At 42.2% G+C, this 12,288-nt stretch overlaps 1 protein-coding gene across 1 annotated transcript in view; it reads left to right on the top strand.

The window, feature by feature from the left end:
- Positions 1–4,112: 4,112 nt before the first annotated feature.
- The window catches only part of LOC115175131 (sodium/bile acid cotransporter), a 17,425-nt gene continuing 9,249 nt past the window's right edge, over positions 4,113–12,288 (top strand). Inside the window, exons 1-4 of the mRNA XM_029734340.1 lie at positions 4,113–4,713; positions 9,422–9,647; positions 9,806–9,892; positions 10,497–10,609. Coding sequence (XP_029590200.1) covers positions 9,444–9,647; positions 9,806–9,892; positions 10,497–10,609 — 404 coding nt within the window. The 5' untranslated portion in view covers positions 4,113–4,713; positions 9,422–9,443. The remainder of the gene's footprint in view (positions 4,714–9,421; positions 9,648–9,805; positions 9,893–10,496; positions 10,610–12,288) is intronic.

The following is a 12,288-nucleotide window of genomic DNA, read 5'->3' as shown; positions in this document are numbered from 1 at the left end:
CTGGTATGGCAACTGCACTGCCCGCAACCGCAGTGAGATGGTGGTGCGGTCTGCCCAACACATCACCGTAAGCACTACCTTCCCTCAAGGACATCAACCAAATCAAATCAAATTGTATTGGTTACATACACATGGTTAGCAGCTGTTATTGCGAGTGTAGCGAAATGCTTGTGCTTCTAGTTCCAACAGTGCAGCAATATCTAACAAGTAATCAAAAAATTCCACAACAACTACACAAATCTAAGTAAAAGGATGGAATAAGAATATATAAATATAAATATATGGATGAGCTATGGCCGAGCAGCATAGGCAAGACGCAATAGATGGTATAGAGTACAGTATATACATATGAGATGAGTAATGCAAGATATGTAAACATTATTAAAGTGGCATTATTGAAAGTGACTAGTGATCCATTTATTAAAGTGGCCAATAATTTCAAGTCTGTATGTTGGCAGCAGCCTCTCTGTGCTAGTGATGGCTGTTTAACAGTCTGACGGCCTTGAGATAGAAGCTGTTTTTCAGTCTCTCGGTCCCCGCTTTGATGCACCTGTACTGACCTTCTGGATGATAGCGTGGTGAACAGGCAGTGGCTCGGGTGGTTGTTGTCCTTGATGATCTTTTTGGCCTCCCTGTGACATCGGGTGCTGTAGGTGTCCTAGAGGGCAGGTAGTCGCCCCCGGTGATGAGTTGTGCAGACCGCACCACCCTCTGGCAAGCCTTGCGGTTGTGGGCAGTGCAGTTGCCGTACCAGGCGGTAATACAGCCCGGCAGAATGCTCTTGATTGTGCATCTGTAAAAGTTTGAGGGTTTTGGTGACAAGCCAAATGTCTTCAGCCTCCTGAGGTTGAAGAGGCGCTACTGCGCCTTCTTCACCACACTGTCTGTGTGGGTCGACCATTTCAGTTTGTCTGTGATGTGTACGCCGAGGAACTTAAAACTTTCCACCTTCTCCACTACTGTCCTGTCAATGTGGATAGGGGGGTGCTCCCTCTGCTGTTTCCTGAAGTCCACAATCATGTCCTTTGTTTTGTTGACGTTGAGTGAGAGGTTGTTTTCCTGACACCACACTCCGAGCGCCCTCACTTCCTCTCTGTAGGCTGTCTCGTCGTTATTGGTAATCAAGCCCACTACTGTTGTGTCGTCTGCAAACTTGATGATTGAGTTGGAGGCGTGCATGGCCACGCAGTCGTGGATGAACAAGGAGTACAGGAGGGGTCTGACTGTGCACCCTTGTTGGGCCCCAGTGTTGCGGATCAGCGGAGTGGAGATGTTGTTTCCTACCTTCACCACCTGGGGGCGGCCCGTCAGAAAGTCCAGGACCCAATTGCACAGGGCGGGGTTGAGACCCAGGGCCTCAAGCTTAATGATGAGCTTGGAGGGTACTGTGGTGTTGAATGCTGAGTTATAGTCAATGAAGAGCATTCTTACACCACCCGAGCCACGGCTTATTCACACCGCTATCATCCAGAAGGCGAGGTCAGTACAGGTGCTTCAAAGCTGTGACCGAGAGACTGAAAAACAGCTTCTATCTCAAGGCCATCAGACTGTTAAATCACTAGCCGGTTTCCACCCAGTTACTCAACCCTGCACCTTAGAGTCTGCTGCCCTATATACATAGACATGGAATCACTGGTCACTTTAATAATGTTTACATACTGCTTTACTCCTCTCATATTTACACTACCGTTCAGAAGTTTGGGGTCACTTAGAAATGTCCTTGTTTTTTAAAGAAAAGCACATTTTTGTCCATTAAAATAACATCAAATTGATCAGAAATACAGTGTAGACACTGTTAATGTTGTAAATGACTATTGTAGCTGGAAACGGATGATTTTGCATGGAATATCTACATAGGGCCATTATCAGCAACCATCACTACTGTGTTCCAATGGCACGTTGTGTTAGCTAATCCAAGTTTATCATTTTAAAAGGCTAATTGAGCATTAGAAAACCCTTTTTCAATTATGTTAGCACAGCTGAAAACTGTTGTTCTGATTGAAGAAGCAATAAAACTGGCCTTCTTTAGACTAGTTGAGTATCTGGAGCATCAGCATTTGTGGGTTCGATTACAAGCTCAAAATGGCCAGAAACAAAGCACTTTCTTATGAAACTCGTCAATCTATTCTTGTTCTGAGAAATGAAGACTATTCCATACGAGAAATTGAAGATCTCGTACAACGCTGTGTACTACTCCCTTCACCGAACAGCACAAACTGGTTCTAACCAGAATAGAAAGAGGAGTGGGAGGCCCCGGTGCACAACTCTGCAAGAGGGCAAATACATTAGGGTCTGGTTTGAGAAATAGACGCCTCACAAGTCCTCAACTGGCAGCTTCATTAAATAGTACCCGCAAAACACCATTCTCAACGTCAACAGTGAAGAGGCCACTCCGGGAGGCTGGCCTTCTATTTTCATTTTAATAGACAAAAAATGTGCTTTTCTTTGAAAAACATGACCTTTCTAAGTGACCCCAAACTTTTGAACGGTAGTGTATATACTGTATTCTATTCTACTGTATTGTAGTCAATGCCACTCCGACATTGCTTGTCCTAATATTTATATATTCCTTAATTCCATTTTTTTCACGTTTAGATTTGTGTGTATTGTTGTGAATTGTTAGATACTACCGCACTGTTGGAGCTAGGAACACAAGCATTTCGCTACACCCGCAATAACATCAGCTAAATATGTGTATGTGACCAATACAATTTGATATGATTTGAATGTTGCACTGCACTACTATAGTACAATACTACACGACAATACTACACTGCACTACAATACTAGACTACACCACAATTGTACACTGCACTGCAATACTACACTACACTACAATACTGCACTAAACAACAATACTACATTACAATACAATACTACACTACAATACTACACTGTAATACAATTGTACACTGCACTACAATACTACACTACACTATAATACGACACAGCACTACAATACTACAATACAATACAATACTACACTACACTACTGCACTACAGTACTACACTACACTACAATACTACACTACAATACTACACTACGCTACAATACTACACTACACTACAATACTACACTACAATACTACACTTCAATACTACACTACACTTCAATACTACACTACACTACTACACTACGCTACAATACTACACCACAATACTACACGACACTACAATACTACACCACAATACTACACTGCACTACAATACTACACCACAATACTACACCACACCACACTACACTACAATACTACACTACACTACACTACACTACAATACTACAATACTACACTACAATACTGCACTAAACAACAATACTACATTACACTACAATACTACACTGCACTACAATACTACACTACAATACACTACTACACTGCGCTACAATACTACACTACAATACTACACCACAATACTACACTACACCACAATACTACACCACACTACAATACCACACTGCACTACAATACTACACCACAATACTACACCACAATACTACACTACACCACACTACAATACTACACCACACTACACCACAATACTACACTACACTACGATACTACACTACAATACTACACTACACTACAATACTACACTACACCACAATACTACACTGCACTACAATACTACACTACACTGCAATACTACACTGCATTGCAATACTACACTGCGCTGCAATACTACACCACACTACAATACTACACTATAATACTACACTACAATATTACACCACGCTACACACTACACTGCACTACAATATTGCACTAAAATACTACCCTACAATACTAAACTACAATACTAAACTGCACTACATACTACACTGCATAGGACTCAACTCACACACACACCCACACACACACACACCCACGCACGCACACACACACACACACACACACACACACACACACACACACACACACACACACACACACACACACACACACACACACACACACACACACACACACACACACACACACACCTGACTGGCCCTGGGCCCATCCCAATAATGTGAGAAAGGATCTGATATCCATTGCAGGAGGGCAGAGATAAGAGGAACAGGTGAGGGGAGGAGGACATAATACTCCCGGTCCAGAAGACTGATTCACAGACAGATATTTACCACTCTCACTCTGGCAATAATTAGCCACATTAGAACAAGGATACACTTTAAAGGCTGTGTCCACGCAGAACGACTTCATTTAACAACACAGAAACCACAGACAGGAAAGACCACAGAGAGGAAAGACCAGAGAGAGGAAAGACCACAGACAGGAAAGACCACAGACAGGAAAGACCACAGAGAGGAAAGACCACAGACAGGAAAGACCACAGACAGGAAAGACCACAGAGAGGAAAGACCACAGAGAGGAAAGACCACAGACAGGAAATACCACAGACAGGAAAGACCACAGAGAGGAAAGACCACAGAGAGGAAAGACCACAGACAGGAAAGACCACAGAGAGGAAAGACCACAGACAGGAAATACCACAGACAGGAAAGACCACAGAGAGGAAAGACCACAGACAGGAAAGACCACAGACAGGAAAGACCACAGACAGGAAATACCACAGACAGGAAAGACCACAGAGAGGAAAGACCACAGACAGGAAATACCACAGACAGGAAAGACCACAGAGAGGAAAGACCACAGACAGGAAAGACCACAGAGAGGAAAGACCACAAAAGGAATATCCACCTTCTCCTAAAAGGTAAGACAAGACTCTAAATATGGACTTCATTGTTATAAAGTTGTATTAGAGTATTTAGTAGGACTTAGTTAGACTCAGACTCATAATTTCACTACATTTTCAGAGGATAAATACAGTGTAGTGTGAAATGTGTGGTAAAGAGGCCCACTGTGAAGTGGCCAACTGTAAAAAGGCCCACTGTGAAGAGGCCCACTGTGAAGTGGACCACTATAAAGAGGGTAATTGTAAAGAGGCCCACTGTAAAGAGGCTGACTGTGAAGAGGCCCACTGTGAAGAGGCTGACTGTGAAGAGGCCCACTGTGAAGTGGACAACTGTAAAAAGACCTATTGTCGAGAGGCCCACTGTGAAGTGGATAACTATAAAGAGGGCAACTGTAAAGAGGCCCACTGTGAAGGGGCCCACTGTGAAGAGGCCCACTGTGAAGAGGCCCACTGTGAAGTGTCCCACTGTAAAGAGGTCTAATTTAAAGAGGCCCACTGTGAAGAGGTATAATGTAAAGAGGTATAATGTGAAGAGGCCCACTGTAAAGAGGCATAATGTGAAGAGGCCCACTGTGAAGAGGTATAATGTGAAGAGGCCCACTGTAAAGAGGCATAATGCAAAGAGGCCCACTGTGAAGTGGTATAATGTGAAGAGGCCCACTGTGAAGCGGCCCACTGTAAAGAGGTCCACTATAAATAGAACCACTGTAAAGAGGTCCACTATAAATAGAACCACTGTAAAGAGGCCCACTGTGAAGAGGTCCACTGTAAAGTGCCCCACTGTAGAGGCCAACTATAAATAGAACCACTGTAAAGAGGCCAACTATAAATAGAACCACTGTAAAGAGGCCCACTGTGAAGAGGCCCACTGTGAAGTGTCCCACTGTGAAGGGGCTCACTGTAAAGAGGCCCACTGTGAAGCGGCCCACTGTAAAGAGGTCCACTATAAATAGAACCACTGTAAAGAGGTCCACTATAAATAGAACCACTGTAAAGAGGCCCACTGTGAAGAGGCCCACTGTGAAGTGTCCCACTGTAAAGAGGTCCACTGTAAAGTGCCCCACTGTAGAGGCCAACTATAAATAGAACCACTGTAAAGAGGCCAACTATAAATAGAACCACTGTAAAGAGGCCCACTGTGAAGAGGCCCACTGTGAAGTGTCCCACTGTGAAGGGGCTCACTGTAAAGAGGCCCACTGTAAAGAGGTATAATGTGAAGAAGCCCACTGTGAAGGGGTATAATGTAAAGAGGCCAACTGTAAAGAGGTCCACTGTAAAGAGGCCAACTGTAAAGAAGCCAACTGTAAAGAGAACCACTGTAAAGAGGTCCACTGTGAAGTGTCCCATTGTGAAGTGTCCCACTGTAAAGAGGTATAATGTAAAGAGGCCCACTGTGAAATGTCCCACTGTGAAGAGGCCCACTGTAAAGCGGCCCACTGTGAAGAGGCCCATTGTGAAGGGGCTCACTTTAAAAAGGCCCAATGTAAAGTGTTCCATTGAAAAGCGGCCCACTGTGAAGAGCCCATATATGACAGTGTCCTATTCTCACTTTAGAATTGCACACCTAGAACACAGCTAAAATGAGGTTTGATATCTGGAGGGATGACCATATACCATGATCATATACCATGCATTCAAAACAACGTAGCTGCTGCAAACTGTTCCCTTTGTAAAGAATCGTTCTAAAGCATCCAAAAGCTTCTTCCTTTAACCGTTGATTTTAACACTCGCACACACCTGCACAAGACTTTGGCACAAGTTGTGTGTGTGCATCCCTTTTAAAGTTCCCCATAGTATTGAAATGGCACTTCTAAGAGTTTGCATGAATAAGAATTCAAACCATTATTGACTGCTATCAATAGAGGTAGGAGAGTTGTTCTAGGTAGGTAATTGTGTGTTTAAACCAGTATGTGAACACAGGCAGTAGGCAGCAATACTATGCCTCACTCACATAAGTGTAAAGGGAGGATGTGGTAGAGATATGTAGAGAGTGGGGAGATGAGATGAGCAGCTTGGCATCGAAGCTAAAGAAGTGTAATGTTGAAAGGTGCTGTGAGGTGGGAAAGTAAAGGCAGCAGAGAAAAGGCTGTACTGTCTCTGTAGGTTACAAATGTTGAGATGAAGACATGCAACTGACTGCAAAACTCATGCAGAAGCAACAAACAGCATTCAAAAAACTAAACATGCAATGGTTAGCTTAGAGATCATATGTGAGTATTAACTGCTGTAAATATCTTGTTTTATGTTGAAAAGACAGACATAAGATCGTATTATCTGCTCTCATGCTTTCAGTGAGTCAACAGCCTCACTTGTATAAATAAGCAATGACTTTAGGCAATAGTACTTAAGGACTAAATGACTTGGAGTTGAAGGAGTTCTGCCACATAGGATTTACCAGACCGTTTAAAAAATATATGTTATTAGTAAAAATGCTAATTAAAGCAGTATGTTTACTAGTGCCCACTACAATATCTCTCTCTCTCTCTGTCTCTCTCTCTCTGTCTCTCTCTCTGTCTCTCTCTGTCTCTGTCTCGCTCTGTCTCTCTCTCGCTCTCTCTCTGTTTCTCTCTCCCTCTCTCTGTCTCTTTATCCCTCTCTTTCTTTCTTTCTTTCCTTCTCTCTCTCTCTCTCTTTCTCTCTCTCTCTCTCTCTCTCTCTCTCTCTCTCTCTCTCTCTCTCTCTCTCTCTCTCTCTCTCTCTCTCTCTCTCTCAATTCAATTCAATTCAATTCGCTTTATTGGCATGACGTAACAATGTACATATTGCCAAAGCTTACTTTGGATATTTACAATATAAAAATAAATAAAAATGAGAATCAAAAATTGTCAACGGGACAACAGTAACAACAATAACCAAGGGTCAAAATAACCATACATTCAACAATAACAACAATCATACAGTAGAGGACATGTGCAGGTTTATTGGTCTGTCAGACACTGTCCCTCAACTTATGGCAGGCAGCAATGTAGTGCGCTGCCAACCCACAGCTCTCTGCGTCCTCCCCCAACAGGATGGGTAGCCTATCCTCATCAGAGAGGTCTTTGAAACCTTGAATAAGGGTTTCAAATTTGGGGAAATGACACTCTCTAATTGTTTTATATTTTTGACATTTTGTCAGGAAATGCAGCTCCGTCTCAGGTTCTGCTGTTGTGCAGTGGTTGCACAGCCTTTCCTCTTCAGGGAGCCAGGTTTTCCTGTGTCTACCCTTCTCAATGGCAAGGCTGTGCTCACTGAGCCTGTACTTTGTCAAGGTTTTTCTAAGGTTTTGATCAGTAACCATGGTCAAATATTTAGCCATAGTGTACTGTCGATTTAGGGCCAGATAGCACTGCATTTTGCTTTGTGTTTGTGCTTGTGTTTCCCAATAAGCAATGTAGTTTTGTTTTGACTGTGTTGTAATTTGGTTTATTCTGATTGATTGGATGTTCTGGTCCTGAGGCTTCAGTGTGTTAGTAGAACAGGTTTGTGAACTCAGCCCGAGGACCAGCTGGATGAGGGGACTCTTTTCTTTGCTCAGCTCTTGGCATTGCAGGGCTTGGTAATGATATGAGACGGGGTCACTGTATTTTAGATGTTTCCAAAACTTAATTGCTCTTTTTTGAGTTTTTATTATTAGTGGATATTGGCCTAATTCTCCCCTGCATGCATTGTTTGTAGTTTTCCTCTGGACACGTAGGAGAATCTTACAGAACTCTGCATGTAGGGTTTCAATGGGGTGTTTGTCCCATTTGATGAAATCTTGTTTTGCAAGTGGACCCCACACCTTGCTGCCATAAAGTGCAATTGGTTCAATGACATATTCAATTAGTTTTAGCCAAATTTTAATAGGTATTTCAATTTGAATTTGCTTTTTAATGGCGTAGAATGCCCTGCGTGCTTTCTCTCTCAGTTCATTCACTGCCTCATTAAGGTGTCCAGTTGAGCTTATTTTTAAACCTAAGTAATTGTAGTGTGTACAGTACTCTATATATTTTGTACCAATTGAGAACTTTGGTCTAATTCCCTGAGATCTGGATCTTCTCTGGAAAATCATTATTTTAGTCTTTTTGGGGTTTACTGCCAGGGCCCAGGTCTGGCAGTACTGCTCTAGCAGGTCCAGGCTCTGCTGTAGGCCAGGTGCTGTGGGTGACAGCAGGCATAGGTCACCTGCGAAGAGTAGGCATTTAACTTCTGAATTGTGGAGACTAACACCAGGGGCTGAGGATTTTTCTAGAATAGTGGCCAATTCGTTAATGTAAATATTGAAGAGTGCAGGGCTCAGATTGCAACCCTGACGAAGGCCCCGCCCCTGGTTAAAGAATTCTGTTCTTTTCTTACCAATTTTAATGCTGCACGTATTGCCAGTATACATTGATTTAATTATGTCATATGTTTTACCCCCTACACCACTTTCAATAACTTTGTAGAACAGTCCTGTATGCCAAATAGAATCAAATGCTTTTTGGAAGTCGATAAAGCAAGTGTATATTTTGGTATTATTTTGGTGGACATGTTTATCTATCAGGGTGTGTAAGGTGTAAATATGATCAGTTGTGCGATGTTTTGGTATAAATCCATAAATCTCTCTCTCTCTCTCCCCCTCTCTCCGTCTCTCTCTTTCTCTCTCCTTCTTTCTCTCTCCCTCTCTCTCTCTATCTCTCTCTCTCTCTCTCTCTCTCCGTCTCTCTCTCTCACCCTTGATCTCCCTCTCTCCCTCTCTCTCTCTCCCTCTCTCTCTCTCCCAAAGGCTCCGACCAGAGACGATACAAATGGAAGACACCATTGACACCGCCATGGCCGTGTTCTCTGATCAGTACCTGTCGTCCAATGACAGTTCACTATTCAACATCACTCCAACCCATTTCCCCCGCCTGCCACCCATAATAGACCAGACCATCAGCATCACCAGCATAGTGATCCTCTTCATCACCATGGTTTCACTGGGCTGTACCATGGAGGTGCCCAAGATCAAGGTTCTGATGATGCTCATCTCTAGTTTCCGGTTGTTTCAGACTTTTTAGGGTTATGTGATGTTTTTTGTTGCTGTGATTAAAGAAGTTTTTGGGTTTGTGAAATGTTACAAATTAAATATTCTATTCATAATATTAATGTTGTTTATTATTCTCTAAAGGCCCACATCCTGAAACCTAAAGGAGTAGCCATTGCAGTGGTGGCCCAGTTTGGAGTAATGCCCCTCACTGCCTTCTCATTGGCTAAGGTTAGTATCTCTGATTGGCTAAGGTTAGTATTTATCATTGGCTAAGGTTAGTATTTATCATTGGCTAAGGTTAGTATCTCTCATTGGCTAAGGTTAGTATCTCTGATTGGCTAAGGTTAGTATTTATCATTGGCTAAGGTTAGTATCTCTGATTGGCTAAGGTTAGTATCTCTCATTGGCTAAGGTTAGTATCTCTCATTGGCTAAGGTTAGTATCTCTCATTGGCTAAGGTTAGTATCTCTGATTGGCTAAGGTTAGTATTTATCATTGGCTAAGGTTAGTATCTCTGATTGGCTAAGGTTAGTATCTCTGATTGGCTAAGGTTAGTATCTCTGATTGGCTAAGGTTAGTATCTCTCATTGGCTAAGGTTAGTCCTCTCATTGGCTAAGGTTAGTATCTCTCATTGGCTAAGGTTAGTATCTCTCATTGGCTAAGGTTAGTATCTCTCATTGGCTAAGGTTAGTATCTCTGATTGGCTAAGGTTAGTATCTCCATTGTTTTCTTGGCTACACTCTGGTTCCCAGGCCTTCAGGAATGGCAGGACAGGACCATGCTAAGCTGTTCAGTGTAGTCTCAGGTGTGTGTCCTGTCCTGTGTCTTCAGGTGTTACAGCTGGGGCCGGTAGAGGCTGTAGTGGTGCTGATCTGTGGATGCTGTCCAGGAGGAAGCCTCTCCAATATATTGGCCCTGTCTCTGAAGGGAGACATGAACCTAAGGTACATATACAGCTCTACATTCATCTATTCAGACACTACTTTAATCTATTCTCATTATAAAATGTGTAAAATAAGCTTGAGAGGAATCGTATTGTTTCCAAGTGGGTCTCGAGACAATGCTTCTCTAATCGTTAAGTAGATTTCCTAGGGTCTAATAAAGGGTTAAGTAGATTTCCTAGGGTCTAATAAAGGGTTAAGTAGATTTCCTAGGGTCTAATAAAGGGTTAAGTAGATTTCCTAGGGTCTAATAAAGGGTTAAGTAGATTTCCTAGGGTCTAATAAAGGGTTACGTAGATTTCCTAGGGTCTAATAAAGGGTTCATGACCTGACAGCTAAACCTAATAGGTGGGATGGATGGGGTGTATGTCTGGGGGGTAGATACTATTTATATGATCATAGTTTTATGTTCGGGTCAGTGGTATGCAGGTCATTCAACTCTGTGGTACTAATGGGGATAGATACAGTATATGTACATTTATCAGTTTGTAAAATGCAGAATTATCATTGAGGCTGCTGAACGGAGCGGGTGGGCGATGACTAAATGCACATGTTGAAGAGCGTTGTCAATGCAATGGCACTTACCTTATTATTGAGTTCAATGACCTCGTACTGCTGAAGGCTACCAAATAAAGTGCTTCGTCAACGCAATGGCAATCACCTTATTATTAGCTAAGAGTTGAATGACCTTGATGTTATCGTGTTCTGGTGTGTACTGTTATTCCCCAATAATAACCAACCACACCCTGTCCTGTCCTGACTTATTGCTCAGACCAACATGGGTGGCTTGGTTACAGTACATTAATGCCTTTATAATCACCCCATTAGTACAGAATTGAATGCCCTGAAATACACCAACACAGATCATAAAACTATTATCATGTTAATATCACCATCAGACACACCACAGCTATCCCACGTTTTAGTTTGAACCGGCACGTCATTAACTCATACCTAGCAGTTATTGAACTCATACCTAGCAGCTATTGAACTCAGACCTAGCAGTTATTGAACTCAGACCTAGCAGTTATTGAACTCATACCTAGCAGCTATTGAACTCATACCTAGCAGTTATTGAACTCATACCTAGCAGTTATTGAACTCATACCTAGCAGTTATTGAACTCATACCTAGCAGTTATTGAACTCATACCTAGCAGTTATTGAACTCAGACCTAGCAGTTATTGAACTCATACCTAGCAGTTATTGAACTCATACCTAGCAGTTATTGAACTCATACCTAGCAGTTATTGAACTCATACCTAGCAGTTATTGAACTCAGACCTAGCAGTTATTGAACTCATACCTAGCAGTTATTGAACTCATACCTAGCAGTTATTGAACTCATACCTAGCAGTTATTGAACTCATTCCTAGCAGTTATTGAACTCATACCTAGCAGCTATTGAACTCATACCTAGCAGTTATTGAACTCAGACCTAGCAGCTATTCAACCCTAACTAGAATAGTTATTTAACCCTAACTAGCACAGTTACTTAACCTTAATTAGTAGTTATTAAACCCTAACTAGCACAGTTATTAAACCATAACTAGTACAGTTATTAAACCCTAACTAGTACAGTTATTGAACCATAACTAGTACAGTTATTAAACCATAACTAGTACAGTGATTAAACCATAACTAGTACAGTTATTAAACCATAACTAGTACAGTTATTAAAC

This window comes from Salmo trutta, chromosome 35 (assembly GCF_901001165.1).
Source record: "Salmo trutta chromosome 35, fSalTru1.1, whole genome shotgun sequence".
NCBI lineage: Eukaryota > Metazoa > Chordata > Actinopteri > Salmoniformes > Salmonidae > Salmo > Salmo trutta.
Note: the sequence above shows the minus strand (reverse complement) of the source record. Positions and strands in the feature narration are given on the sequence as shown.